The sequence below is a fragment of the Megascapheus bottae genome, chromosome 26 (assembly GCF_031878675.1).
Source record: "Megascapheus bottae isolate mThoBot1 chromosome 26, mThoBot2.hap1, whole genome shotgun sequence".
NCBI lineage: Eukaryota > Metazoa > Chordata > Mammalia > Rodentia > Geomyidae > Megascapheus > Megascapheus bottae.
Window position 1 is genome coordinate 1669121 of NC_143534.1, and position 15576 is coordinate 1684696.

Sequence of the window (15576 nt, forward strand, 5' to 3'; positions counted from 1 at the left end):
CTATATATGGGGTTCTGAGGAATCGAACCTGGGTGTTTGTGCATGCTAGGCAAGCACTCTACCACTAGGCCAAACTCCGAGCCCTCTTGTTGTTACTTTTAAGAAAAGAAAATAAACACTATAATGATGAGAAGTGAACTTCATCTATGACATTTGACTAATAAAAGAATTTAGAAAATTCAGGAGAGAAAAGCATGTGTAGTGTCAAGGGAAGAGTAAGGAAAAAGCAAAATGGTTCACATTAAGGTAGAGGACTTCTACTGAGAACTAAAGAACGAACAAACGAGATAGCCACAGGGCAACAAAGCACTAGAAACAGAAACACCAACATGAAAAAAAGCACAACAGGATTATTGACTAGTTTCATCCTAAGTACCACCATCAAGCTACACGCAAGAGCAAAACTGGAGGTGTGCACAGCTGGTGCGGCTGGTAGAGCGTGGAGATAATCAAGCACCCATGCCTAGGAGTCTGAAATCACTATCAGATCGGAAATTACTATTAAATCTCATTAGCATTGTGCAAATTACATTTTAAAAATAGTAACTATTAAAACAATACTAGAAGGAGAAATGAATTCAGGTTCAACTAACAGTTATGAAAATGGACTTACATATGATTAGATCTTCTTCCTCTATTTGTTTTCTTTCCTATGACTGGAGTGCCAAAATGCTCAGGGTTGGTGAGTGGGAGCTGGTCTAATGTCTGTGGGTAAGAACATAAACCCATCAAAAGTTATTACTTTGCAAGTGCCTGCTTCTTTTTAAATCAAATCAGTTTAGTATGTTCAGATTTTGAGATTAAAAATTTTCCCCACAGAAACAACACTTTCTAAATATAAAAAAAAATCTTAGTTACAAAGATTTCAGAATAAAGATGAATAAGCCCATTGCTAGGGGGAAAAGGGAAAGAAAATCTGTCTGTTCTTCTACATGATTCCTAATTACATATAAAAAGGCTAAGGCATATAAATGATTAAAAAAACAAAAACAGCTCTGCAGATAGAGATGTGTAAAGGAACACCATCTATTTTATAAGGATCTAATTCCTAGACTGGGGTCAATTGCAATTCAAATTCCTTGTGCATAGGAAATCATGAAATAATCTAAAAACCAAAATTTGTAAAAAGTGATCAAACAAAATTACCAGGATAAATGCCATTACTCGAAAGAGGACTCTGAAGAGGCTACATTATCATTTTGGTAAACATTTCTGAAATAAACCTTTTCCAAACACAATGTAAAGCATTAGTTTTTCCACATTTAATTTCCTTTTCTTTATGCGTCTACATCAGCCAATACCGTACTTGGTATGAGAGCAGTCAGTAGTCAACTGCACAGTCCGCATCAACGCCCTTCTCTACTCACTCCCATTCCAAAGGAATGGTTCTTAGACAATGACTGGTCATAATGGTTGGAAGCAAAAAGAAAGGTGATTATTTTTGAATGACATCTTCTTTCTGAATATCAGATACCTATCGATTTTTCTGACTTTCACAGATCCCAAAAAGGTTTATACATCTACAAAGTTAAAGTAACCAATTCAAAGATGCTATTCTAATGTTGGTTCTGAATATCAAATGCAGGCATTCTTTCTCTACATTGTTAAGATTTCCACAGTTGCTCTTCCCTTTCACAAATCCCAGTAGAATATCTGCTGCTGGAGATAATTTCATGAACACTAGAAAAGAAGATTCCTGGTAACACTACAAGGATGTAAAGAAAGATGAGAAACTCGTAGCACCTTCTTAGCGCAGCAGAAAGATGAGAAACTCAGGTAAGAAAACTACCAAAAGTTACAAATCAGAATAGTATAAGACAAGGTGTCTGGGCTAGGTCCCGGTGGCTCACACCTATAATTCTAGCTACCAGGAAACTGAAATCTGAAGATCTCTGTCTGAAGTCAGTTCCAGCAAGACACTTATCTCTAAATTACCACCAAGAAGCCAGAGTGGAACTAGAGTTCAAACGGTAAAGCAGAAAGCTCAGGGATAGTAACTAGGTCCTGAATTTCTCCTTCTCCCTCTCTCCCTCCCTTCCTCTCTCTCTCTCACACATTATATCTAACAACAGAGACTAAACTAATGTAAATATAGGAAAAGGAATGCTTTCCAGGTACAGTAGCACATAGTGTATAATCCTAGCACCTAGAAGGCTGACAAGAGGGATCTCAAGTTTGAAGCCAGCCCAGACATAATGAAACTCTAACAAGGAGGAGACAGAAGGATAGGGATAGAGTTATCAGGTATGTTCCAGGCAAAAAGTTGGTAAGATCCCCACACAAACAAACCAAAAAAAAAACCATTTTCACCTGGAAGGCATGGATAGGAGAATGTTAGCCCAAAACTAACCCTGGCAAAAAGCAAAAGACCTTCTAAAATGATAGCTATAAAGGGTAGGGTGCCAGTGGTTCATGCCTCTAATCCTAGTTACTCAGGAGGTTGAGAACTGGGGATCTGAATCTGAAGCCAGCCCAAAGCATGAATCTCTGAGACTCTTATCTCCAACTAACCATCAAAAGGCTGGAAGTAGAGCTGTTGTTCAAGTGGTAAGAGTGCTAGCCCTAAGCACAAAAGCATTAAGGAAAACAGTTCAGAAACAGTACCCAAACCCTAAGTTTAGGCCCCAGGATGTGGGAGAGGAAAGGATAGGTTGGGAGGGGAAGCTTACATTTTATTTTTACATTGAAATTATTTAACTGAAAATAATCAGCTAAGACAGGGGCAGTGGCTTAAGTGTGTAATTTTACTACTTGATAGGCAAAGATGGGGATAGGATTTTGAGGCCAGTCAGGCACAAACATTGATGAGACTCCATTTCCATCAATGACAGGATGCAATGACACATGCCTGTACACCTGTCATTAACAGCCACACAAGGAAACAAAGAGGAGGACTGCAGTCTAGGCCAGCCCAGCTATAAAGCAAGAGCTCAACATCCAGTAGCAGGAAAAAATAAACTGTGAAAGGGGAAAGTAAAGTAGCAACCATTTTTGTATAATCAATAGGCTATACCTAAGATATATATGTAGATATCCAGCTACAAAGAATATGGAGGGAGTCCATACATAGTGTTGCATACCTACAACTTAAGTACTCGAGAGGAGGCAGCAGGAAGACCTTGAGTGGAGGACTGCTTAGGCTCCAAAGGAAATGCTAGCAATTCTAGGACAGCTTAGGCTACACAGTAAGACCTTATTTCTCTTTCTCTGTGTGTTGGGGGGGGAAGAACTAGCTATAAATGACTGCATACATTCCCTCAAAAGGTAAAAATCCTAACGTTAATGGGGTAAGAAGTCTGATCTTCTGATGAACTAACCCAATGCAAATGAAATCAAGCATTCAAAATACTATTGGAGCCAGGGTATGGTGCTCATACCTGTCAACCTAGGAGTATGGGAGGCTGAGACAGAGCAGTTTCAAGCCAGCAGAAAAATCCCCAGACCGGGTTGGGCACAGTGTCAGCTGCTGTCATCACAGCCATCAAAAGAAGCCTAAAAAGGCCTATCTTCCATCAGGCAAGAAGCAAGACCCCTTCTCAAGAATAATCAAGAGCACAAAGGGCTAGAGGTGTGGCTCGAATGGCAGAACACTTGCCTAGCAAGCACAAAACAATGAGTTCTCAGTCGAGTGCGAGTGGCTTATTTCTGTCATTCTTGCTACTGAAAAAACAGATCTGAGGATGACAGTTTGAAGAAATGTTGGTGAGAATCTTATCTCCAATTAACCAACAAAAAGCTGGACTTGGAGTTGCAGGTATGGTTCAAATGGTGGAGTGTCAACCTTGAGTCAAAAAGTTAAGGGCAAACATCCAACGCCCATATTCAAGTCCCAAGACCCCACAGGACCAAGCATGTGCATGCACACATCACACACACATGAGTTCAAACCTGACAAAAATAAAGAAATAAACACTATACTGGAGGCAAAAGCTGTCCCAAACATAAATCAAATATTTTAAGATGGAAATTTCAAAAGAAAGTTATCTGGGAAACATTAAAAAAAAAAATCCAGGCCCACTTTCTGTTAAATTCATAGGTAGAGTCACGCTCCCCTCCCATAAAAATTATAAAGCTGATCTCTTAAAAGCAGATACTTGTATTACTATGATTTTAATTTTAACAATCTGTTATTTCAATTACCATAGGAAAAAAACTGCTTAGAAAAAATATATTATGATTCTGAAAAAGAAAATTTCCCTACTATCTAATGAGCATGAAGTAAAAGAAACAAGATACTTTGGCTGTAGCTTCAATAAATCTATGCCCAGGAAAAGGACAATTTCAAGAGGCAGAGAAGACTGGGAGAAGGCAAAATTCTCCTTGTCTTAGACCTGAAGAACACATACACAGACCCCTAGGAGATAAAGGAACAAAGAGCTTGCCTAGGAGGGAATGGACGGTGCTCTGTTACTGAAACCTGGATAGAGGAAATGTGAATCTGCAATCTTCTATAACTTTCCTTACAGAATCTTCAATGGCTCGTAATAAAAAGCATACAAAAAAACCAGATGATGCATCCGGTTTGTGATAATACTCTGATTAGCAATGCTCCACAGAAATACCTAAATTGTACAACAAATGGTGTGCAGTGGGTAACACTCAAATTTAAACTTTTTAAGGCTGGAACAAGTGATTATTTCAGTCTGAGAACTTAAGTCACTTATCATCTCATTATGAAAATCTAGTGACCAACATATTGTTAGTAGAATATAGCTTCCTTCTAATACTACCGAATTATTACTACCATTATCTGCAATAGGCTTTCAAAATATCCAACAGAGGGGAATGCCAATAGCCTAGCACACACAAAGCCATAGGATGAACCCAGCACTGAAGGAAAATATAAAATAAAGGGAATAAATAAATAAATCCTGACCATGTTTGCACAGGGTTTAGTTGAGTCAAGTTTTAAATATTTTTGATGACTTATTTTGTCTACTACAATTGATGGAATATTATAAATTCCAGATATAAATTCCACAAGTCACCGTTGCCTCTTTAACAGAGCATGTGGTATGGGAAGGGAGTAATGAAATCCTTTGTCAGCCTTCTAATTTCCCTCTAGCAAATCACAAAGAAAAGTACACTCCTACATAGACACAAGAAGACAGATCTATCCTGCAAGTACAAAATAATACACAGCCACACTATTTCACCCTACACCTGTCTTATGAATTATTCAAATTTAAAATTCCTCTGGTAAATTTTTTTATTATTATTTTAAATCTGACACCCAGTGACTCACACCTGTAACCCTAGCTACTCAGGAGGCTGAGATCCCAGGATCACAGTTCAAAGCCAACCCAGGGAGAAAAGTCCGCATAAGACTCTTATCTCCCTTGTAAGTATAACTGTAACCCCTCTATACATTAAAATTAAAAAGATTATTAAAAATTATCCTCAAAATAATTATATTACAGAATGCAATAAATTATTAATACAAATAGCATCCTACTTATCCCTCAACTCCTTTAGTGGTAAAATAAGACTCTGCATAAAACTAAGTGTTCAAAACATGTTTATTAAATAAAGAAATATTTTTAAGTTTAAAAAAAAAAAAGACTCTTATCTCCAATGAACCAGTCAAAGCCTGGAAGTGGAGCTGTGGCTCAAATAGCAAAGCACTAGCTTTGAGCAGAAAGAGGCTCAGGGACAGCAAAGAGGCCCAGATTTTAATCCTCACAATTGACAAACAAAAAATTAGAAAAAAGTATTATTTCAGTTATTTCTCTATACACACACACACACACACACACACACACACACAAAAGCCTCAATTAGGCAAAAGAAGTGACAAGTTTTGGGGGGGGGTCTTTTGTTTGTTTTTTGTTGTTGTTATTTTTTGGTTTTGTTGTTGTTGTTAGTTTGTAGAGCTTGAATTCTGGGCCTGGACGCTATCCCTGAGCTCTCCAGTTCGAAGCTAGAGCTCTACCACTGCACCACTGCGCCACTTCCAGTTTTCTGATGGTTTACTAGAGATATGAGTTTCAGAGTCTTTTTGTGCCCAGGCTGGCATTGAACCTCCTTCCTCAGTTCTCAGCCTCCTGAGTAGCTAGGATTACAGGCGGGAGCCAATGGTGCCGAGCAAGTTTTTATTCACTGGTTAAAAATAACTGTAATAGTTCTTTGCCTAAGGGAAATGAAGTTATATATAATAATTACATAAATACATTATTATGGGCCAGGAGTTTGGCCTAGTGGTAGAGTGCTTGCCTAGCATGCACAAAGACCTGGGGGTTTGATTCCTCAGTACCAAATATATAGAAAAGGCCAGACATGTTTATTGAAGGCTTTCGTGTAGACAAAACTGCTGGTAAGAAGAGGACCTATCAAGATGAAGAATTTCTTAATCATTTCTTCAAAGTAACTTAAAATCTCTCAGGGGAAATAAGTAACAGAAAGAACATACAACAAAAATAGGCAGGGAGTACAAAAGTACAAAAAGATCAAAGGATAAAGATCAAATTCAGAAGGAAAGCTCATGAAATATACCCTAGAGTTCCAAGGAAACATGTCTACTGGTTTAAAAAGTAATGTTCCAACAAGTAGAGAGCATCCAGCAGAAATAAAGAAAAGAAAGTATGAGAATAACCTGGAAATATCAACAAGTCTATTAAGACAGAACAACAACAAGGTGGAAGAATGTAAGCTTATCAATAGTATAGAAGACTTGTTCCAAATTCTAAATTTTAAAGGAAATTTAATCATTGAGGGAAGCAAAGCTATTGTCAAAACAAAACAAAACAAAACAAAACAAAACAAAAAAACAGTATAACAGCTTAATAATGCCTTCAACTGAAGGCCTAGAAAAGAAATAACAGTTTAGCCACACTAGGCTCCAATTAGTATCGATCAATTATATTAGAAAATATAACACCACATGTAATAATGTCTAATCTTTAAATGCCAAATTGCAATCCCACTGCCTTACAAAGCTTTATGAACTCTCACCTCTTGGCACAATTTTCAAATGAAAAGCATAGCTTTCATGCTACAAAATGGCTTGACCAATCATTGACAACTCCTTTCTTTACCAGTAAGTTGGGGAGAGAATGTAACAACATATGTAAGCACTCTCACTTACTCAACCCTACTCAACGCCAATAACTAGGAAGAAATGGTGACACATTCTAGTGAGAGCATCACACTATACATAAAAAGAAGTACAGGTAAAGAAATAATGTTCATTCTCAGAAGCCATGGACTGTATGGATTATCTTTATATCCTTTAAGTTTTGTTTTTTTTTTTTTTTGCTAGTCCTGGGCTTGAGCTCAGGGCCTGAGCACTGTCCTTGGACTTTCTCAAGGCTAGAGCTCTACCACTTGAGCCTCAGCACCATTCCTGGCTTTTTTTTTTTTCCTATGTATGTGGTACCGAGGAATCAAACCCAGGTCTTCATGCATGCTAGGCAAGCACGCTACCACTAGGCCAAACTCCCGGCCCTATATCCTTTAACTTTTACATGATATAGTTAATGGAACAAATCAACCAACACATTCTTTTTTTTTTTTTTTTTTTTGGTCAGTACTGGGGCTTGAATTCAAGGCCTGGGCACTGTCCTTGGGCTTTCTCACAGCTAACGCTGTACAGCTTGAGCCACAGCATTGCTTCTGCCTTTTTCTGTGTTGGTGGTACCAAGGAATCGAACCCAGGGCTTTGTGCATGCTAGGAAAGCACTCTACCACTAGGCTACACTCCAGGCCACATTTTGTAATTATTTACCAATTTTAAAAGTATATAGAAAATAGACTTAAAAGCTGTAAATCCTATCATTTTCTAGGAAGTAGAAGCAGGAAAAGCTTAATTCAAAGTCAGTCTGAAGTACATGGTGGAACTGTTTTAAGAAATTGGGGGGCTGAGCGCGGTGGCTCATGCCTGTAATCCTAGCCACTCAGAGGCCTGAGATCTGAGGATCACTGTTCAAAGCCAGCCCAGGCACTAAAGACCCTGAGACTCTTATCTCCAATTAACCACTAAAATACTGTAAGTGGCACTGTGGCTCAGGGGTAGGGCCATAGCCTTGAGCTGAAGATCTCAAGGACAGCGCAGCACCCAGGCCCAGAGTTCAAGCCTCATGACTGACAAAAGAAAAAAAAAGAAAAGAAATTGGGGGTGGGGGGGGCGCTAAGATATCAAAATCTATAATCCTAGCTAACCCAGGAGGAGACCACGAGGACTGCAATTCAAGGTCAGTTTGAGAAAACCTAGCAATAACCCATCTCAGACACCAAGCCAGGTACAGTGGTGTGTGCCAGTGCACCTAGCTACACGGATCAATGAGTAGGAAGACTGTAGTCCCAGGCCAGCCAAGTAAAAGGTGAGACCCAATGTAAAATACACACAAGACAGAGGCATTGCTCAAGTGGCAGATCAAATGTCCACTAAGCACAAGGCCCCATGTTCACACCCTACAAGTGGGGAACACAACTAAAGAAGCCCACGATTTTTTCTTTTAATTTGTGCAAAAACACTTAACTACACAAGGGGAGAGAGGGAGAGAGGGAAAGAGGGAGGGAGGGAGGGAGGGGGCGACCTGATGGCTATACTTCTCATTATAATGTTATAGTGTTATGTGTGGATGAATTTTCCTGATGAACAAGCACTTACGTTTAGAAAACAAACCCTTCCCCTCCTCCACATACAGAGTATTAAGATCTTTTCACTTAGGACGTGCTTACTTACTTCACTTTCAGCAAAATGCCTCTCTCCTTTCAGGCAGAGTGAAGATCGTCTCAATGTCTTCTCATCTCCATCATCAAAAACTAGGTGAAGAAAGTAAAAACAGAAGCACTGAAGAGCCATCCAAAGGCCAACAAAATGATACTATACCATTTGCGTATTACATGTTTAAAATTAATGTGGAATTCAGTTTGCATTTCTCCCCCCCCCCCCCCTTTTCCTCCAGTCCCGGGGCTTGATTGATCTCAGCGCCTGGGCTCTTTTGCTCAAGGCCAGCACGCCACCATTTGAGCCACAGCTCCACTTCCAGCTTTTTCTGAGTAATTTAGTAAGACTCCTGGACTTTTCTGCCTGGGTCTGGCTTCAAATCACGATCCTCAGATCTCGATCTCCTGAGTAGCTAGGATGATAGGCATTAAGCCACCAGCACCCAGCCCATTTCATTTTTTAATGGATATATTTAAATTATAATTATTTTAGTACTTTTTCTAATTTCCAACGAAGGAAAATATCTAAAATAAAAAATCTTTCTTGAATCAGGAAAACAAAGAGTAGGAAGCTAGCATTTAGGGAGGAAACTATAAATTCTAATTTAATCCTCAAAATGATAAAAAGCAAATTTTCTTGCTGATAAAACACAGATTTACTTCAGAAACAGAAAACTTACAAATGTATATAAAAATGCCTCTTTAAAATGTAGGCTAGATTTTCATTATGTTCATGAAGCCTCAATTTCAGCACTCATACCATACCATCTAACTGTCCGTATGGCAGGCTTATGCTGGCTACTGCCCCGTATTTACCAGCATTACAGCCTCCCCACTCTTAACAGTCATGACAACAAATGTCCAAGTATTGCAAATGTTTGGGGAGAAGAAATCACCCCATCACCATTAAAAATCACCACTTTAAAGTACAAACCACCGAAAGAAGCACTAAAATATTTACTGGAAGCAACGGTGGCAGTAACATGATTGTGATAATACAATCATCAAGTTGAGTGCTGTATAAAGTTGTATTCCTCAATACAGCTAAGGGGCTTGGGATGTGGCTCAATGGTAGAGAACTTGCAGATATGCAGCAGCTCCTAAGCTCAGTCTCAGGATGGCAAAGTACAGAAGCTGAGGGGGAAAATTAAAAAATAGAAGTTCTAAAATACCTTAGGCATAATTACAGTAAGTTTGTGAATGTAGAATACATGCATAGTTTTATGACATATAACTTTGAGATATATTACATATCTTATAAATCATGGACAGAAATAGTATACCTAAAAATAGTCATTAGATCTTGAGTTTAACACTGTACCATTTCTATTTAACAACAAAATTAGGTTTTACACATTACATGAGCCTTTGCATTGTGATAAATATTTTACTGCATATTTAATGCTGTCATTAAGACATGCAATGATTGAAGTGTCATATTAATGAGACTTACTACACTTAATTTTCAATTAAACTTACCACATGTAATATTCATAGTTCTGCAATTCCTTTATAGTCCTCAAAATCTATCACCTTTCCTTTACTTCACCACATTTCTCATACCTGCAAAGCTCACCTATGCTACTTCAAGACTACCAAATTCTAAAATCACAACAGACACTTTACTAGGCATACAACCCCTCATTTCTGAATCGCTGAAGAGTAAGAACTTAGTAAGACTGAAATAATATTTTAACCACTATTTCAGAGTTTGAAAAAATAAATTTTAGGATGAAATAAATGCTATTCGTATAAAGGGGATGAAGAATATCTTACAAAGTAAAATTTATACAAGAAAGAAAAGGAAGAAGAAAGCAATGAGAAAGGTAAAATAGAAAGATGGGCCTCACCCTACACAATCTATGCTGCCCAAAACTCGATTTATAGCCCAGGCTGGCCTCAAAATTAGAACTCTCCTGACTATCTGCCCAGTGCTGGGATAAGAGGGCACTCCATCCACTCACACTGGGCTCAGGAAGTGGTAGTGTGCTGTGTGTACATGTATATGCTGGTCCTGAGGCCGAGGTTTTCCACTCAAGACTAAGCACTTACCATGTGAACCAGAGCACTACTTTAGTAGCATTTTGCTGGTTAACTGGAAACAAAAGTCTCAAAGACTTCTCTGCCAGGCTTGGCCTCAACCAGGATATCCAGACTTCAGTTGCCTCACCAGCTAGGATTACAGGAGAGAGCTACCAGCACCCTGCCTAAGGAAGACTTTATTAAAACTACAAAAGATGATCACAATGCTTGCCTGTAATCCTCGGGACTAGGAGTTGCACTGTGGGAGAATCATGGCTGGAGGCCAGTCTAGACAGAAAGTTCCTGACAGTCATCTGGACTAAGAGCTGTACACAACAGAGACACACCTGCCGTTCCCACTACATGGGAAGCACAGCTAGATTACGGAGGTCCCGGCCAGCCTGGGCATAAAGACCTGATGGTAAACGTCATCAAAACAAAAGGGTGCTATCTATGGTGGAGGTATAGTTTAGGAGAGTGTTTGACAGAAAGTACAAACCAACCAAGTGGTCCAAAAAAATAAAAAATTAAAAAATAAAAAGACCAAATATTCATTACATGAAAATTAAAGTTAAAAGCAGAGTTATGAAAAAGCTCACTAGTAATCATAGTAGAGCACATTAATACTAAACAGACAAAAGTTTAACTCAAAATACCAGAAGTCAATAAACACAAATCTGACAAAACTGGGAAAATGGTTCATGGGAGTCCCTTTTAGGAAAACACGGTTCAGTAACTATAAGAGCTTCAGAAGCACATGTGTTCCTTCAACCTATTTCTCAGAAATAGAGAAATACTAGGATAACATGCACACACTAAAGATAATCCACAACCTACCACGTATCCCAGTTACAAAGTGACTGAAAAAATCATGAGAAAAGAAACTATTGTTCATCAGCTATAATGACATACAATACAGTTGAAAATCTCCAATGCTACTCAACTCCACACTTATAAAATGATTAAGATAGAAAAAAAAGCAATTTTTGTAAATTATACTTGGGAATTTAAAAAGCCAGAAAACTAATTGCATGCAATATATATTAAACAATTTCAACTTATACATACATACATACAGATAGGTTGCTAGGTTTTTTAAGCCTCTAGAAAATTTAATAGCAATGACATGTATGGCATTAGAGAAAAGAATTGAGGAAATTTAGCTGAACTTCTACATAATTAAAAGTAAGTTTAAAAGACTATTTTCTTACCTACAGTGTACCAACTTGCATCTGTTAATTTATTGATAACAGCTTCCTGATATGCACCATCAACATTCTTCACTTCCACAATAGCTCCTACCTAAAATATTTTTAAATGTTAGGATTTTTAAAAGATAAATAAAGCAAAGCTAGCAAAAAAAATGAATGCTAGAAAAAGAATGAGTGTACATTTTGATTTGTTGTTCAAAAGGCCAGGAGTTTTCTCCACCAATGCTTTTGTACCATTCATGCAAACATTAACACAGTGGAAAAGGCAAATAGTATCTTAAGTACTGCTCTGAAAACTTTTGCTCTTAAAACCTCTCAAGTCTTTTCATTTTGTGAGAAATCGGCTGTCCTTGCACCATAGTCATTGTTCTTTCAAGGAGTGAGATACAATGAAAAAGTAGTCTGAAGACCTACAATTGTCTTTTATAACTATTTTCCATCTAATATGAAAATTCTGGTAGTAATCTGTTGCTCACTGTATAGGATTCATGCAATGCCCAAAAGGAAACCCTAGAACCATTAAAGGAATCAGTAGACACACACTATTACTTTTTTAATATTCAAATGACCTAGGTCTGTCTGTCTTTCCTTCCTTCCTTTTTTTTTTTTTTTTTGCCAGTCCTGAGCTTGAGCCTGAGCACTGTCCTTGGGCTTTCTCAAGCTTAGCGCTCTGCCACTTGAGCCACAGCACCACTTCTGGCTTTTTCTATGTATGTGGTACTGAGGAATTGAACCCGGGGTCTTCATGCATGCTACGCAAGCACTTTAACCCCTAGGTCACATTCCTGGCCCAGCCTAGGTGGTTTTGTTCATCTAAAATTAATACTGAAAACATAATAAGATTAAATAATTCCTTCTCCTCCTCCTTCCTTTCTTCCTCTTCCTTCCCCTCCGTCCTCCACCTCCTACTTCTTTTACCTCTTTTCCTTCTTCTTCCTCCCACTCCTTCCCTTCCTCTTCCTCCTTCCCTTCTTCCTCCTCCTCCTCGCAAGACACCCAAATGCTGACACTATCTACTGATAGGAAATAGGGAACAACTCATATTCTAAACACATACACACACACACACACACACACACACACACACACACACACCTCCAAACTTTGTTTTATTCCTCAGTGACTAGCATAAATGAAACACAAAAGCTCTTGGAGAAGACTCAGTTAAAGTTCTGATAATTCAATAGTTAAAACTGACAGATAGACATCTACAATCCTAGCTACTAAGGAGGCTGAGATCTGAGGATCATGGTTCGAAGCCAGCGAGGGCAGAAAAGTCTGTGTGACTCATATCTGATAAACTACTCAGAAAAAGCCAGAAGTGATGCTGTTGCTCCTGTGGTGGAATGCTTAGCCCTTGAGTGCCACAGGGCTCAGGGACAGGGCCCAGGACCTAAGTTCAAGTCCCAGGACAGGCAAAAAAAATAATCAACCTCACAGATAGACACCTACATTGTAACATTTTTTTAACATGTGTACAGGGTTTCACAATGCTCAGCATTTCTTAGCTCTTCCTAGTTAGCCAGGCACTGGTGGCTCATGCCTGTAATTCTATCTACTCAAGAAGCTGAGATCGGAGGACTGCATTCCAGCAGCAGCCCGGGCAGGAAAATCCACGAGTCCCTTACCTCCAATTAACTACCAAAGAGCCAGAGTGGAGCTGTGGCTCCAGTCATTAAGTCTTTGCTATCCTTGGGCAAAAAAGGCTCAGAGACAGCATGTCCAGGCTCCAGTGCAAGCCTTAGGACTGGCACACAAAAAAATGCTCCAGCCAGGCCAATGTCCATTTTCAGATGTTTAGAAAGAGTCAAAGAACACATAGTGGCTCTCCACACTCCACATAGCTTGCTCACCAGCAGAAAGTAAAACAGCATTTATTTCACCAGTTAATGAGGGGGGAAAATAAAGGCAACTATCTAGGGACCCTTAAGAGATTTCATATTCCAGTAATTGGCTTCCAAGAATTAAGAGCCCCAAGTTTTGTTTTTGTACCTTTCACTTTTTAGAACATACAACTTAAATCACTAATTTCTAGAGTTCATTACCTCTTAATCCTGAAGAAAAAAAACCAAAAACCAAAAGACCTATTGTTTTAGTAAACGAGGCAGTACTGCAACACCTAAGTAAAAACAGTCAAGGTTTCCTTTAACATTTCATTGCCAAACACTGTTAGATCCTATGTAATAATAAATCATTTTTTTCTGTTAGTCTTTTTAGGGAAAATGATGAATTTTATTTTATTAAATCAGATACTAGAATTTCTAAATCAATTACCTTCAGTGGTCCCTTTATGTGATCATCCTGAACTTCCACTGTTGAAGAATCGTGTCTATAGGTCACCTAAGAAATGATCAATTTAATTAGCCACCAGAAGCATAAGCAAGCAAAATAAGCACACCCATGTACAAATTATTTTACTCTAATACAAACTAACAACTGCCTATAAAAGAAGGTCCTAATTTTCTTAGGCATATTAACTGGAAAATTACTTAAACAAATAACTATGTCTTTTAAAAAAAACAGATAAATCAAAATGATATCACAACTAAATTAATCCATGTTCTACTCATCATACCTTATTCAATACTATTAGCAAGTAGTTCTGTTGTACAACTTTTCCTACAAAAATAAGCAAAGAAGGGCCAGGAGTGTGGCCTAGTGGTAGAGTGAGTCCTTGCCTAGCTAGCATGCATGAAGCCCTAAGTTTGATTCCTTGGTACCAGATCCATAGAAAAAGCCAGAAGTAGTGCTGTGGCTCAAATGGTAGACCATTAGCCTTGAGAAAGCTCAAGGTCAGTGCCCAGGCCCCAAGTTCAAACCCCAGGACTGGGGGCAAAAAAAGAGCAAAGAGAAGACATAGATACCTAGATATCTTAGGGACTACAGCATTTTATGAAGCCCTATGGAAAAATCAATACCACAAATGTTTGTTCTTCCTTTAGTTTTTTGGCACATGGTCTCTGTGTGTGTCACAGGAAGGCCTTGAACTCTCTATCCCCTTGTTTTATCTTCCCACATACTAGAATTACAAGCATTTACCACCAAGCCTAGCAGCTTCAAGTACTTACTGAAAACTAAACAATACTTAATCTTCAGGGCTAAGGATGGTAAGTGGTAGATGGCCAAGTGGTAGAGTATTTTCAGGGTTGAAGAAAAAAAGAAAAACCTTCACAATTCTATTCAGTAGGCATGATTATTCTCATTTTGTTGGTAAGAAAACTAAGGCATAGAAGTAAGTAAATGATCCGAGGATCACAACCGTATTACTTGGTAAAGCTGAGATTCAAGCATGCAATCAAGCTTCAGAAATTTACTGTAGTTATTCTAACCCACCCTACAGAATGGGAAAGGGACATTAAGACAGTAAATTCAAATGAGAGATTTAAATGTAATTAGCTGGGTTGACTGGACATAGTGGCTCACATCTGTAGCCCTACTTGGAAGGCAGAGATTGGGAGGGTCACAGCACAGTCTGATGTCAGTATCACTGCTTGGGATGCTGCGTCCATCAGTAAAAACAGTAGGGTACAGTAGCAGGTGCTTGTCAAATCACCTACACTGAAGATGCAAACAGGAGGACAGCATCGCAGTCTGACCCAGGCATAACGTGCAACCCTACTTTGAAAAATAACACATAGAAAAGGGGGTTGATACAGCATGGGCCAAATGGTGAGGA

The 15576-nt window shown here is 38.7% G+C and overlaps 1 protein-coding gene across 2 annotated transcripts in view; it reads right to left on the reverse strand.

Moving 5' to 3' along the window:
• Arid4b (AT-rich interaction domain 4B) overlaps nt 1–15576 on the reverse strand; it is a 107651-nt gene that overhangs the window by 65891 nt on the left and 26184 nt on the right. For both annotated transcript variants that reach the window (XM_090318757.1, XM_090318756.1), the window contains exons 4-7: nt 14175–14240; nt 11901–11991; nt 8684–8763; nt 614–705 (exon numbers count right to left, since the gene is read on the reverse strand). In XM_090318757.1, the coding sequence (XP_090174883.1) occupies nt 614–705; nt 8684–8763; nt 11901–11991; nt 14175–14240 (329 nt within the window). The remainder of the gene's footprint in view (nt 1–613; nt 706–8683; nt 8764–11900; nt 11992–14174; nt 14241–15576) is intronic.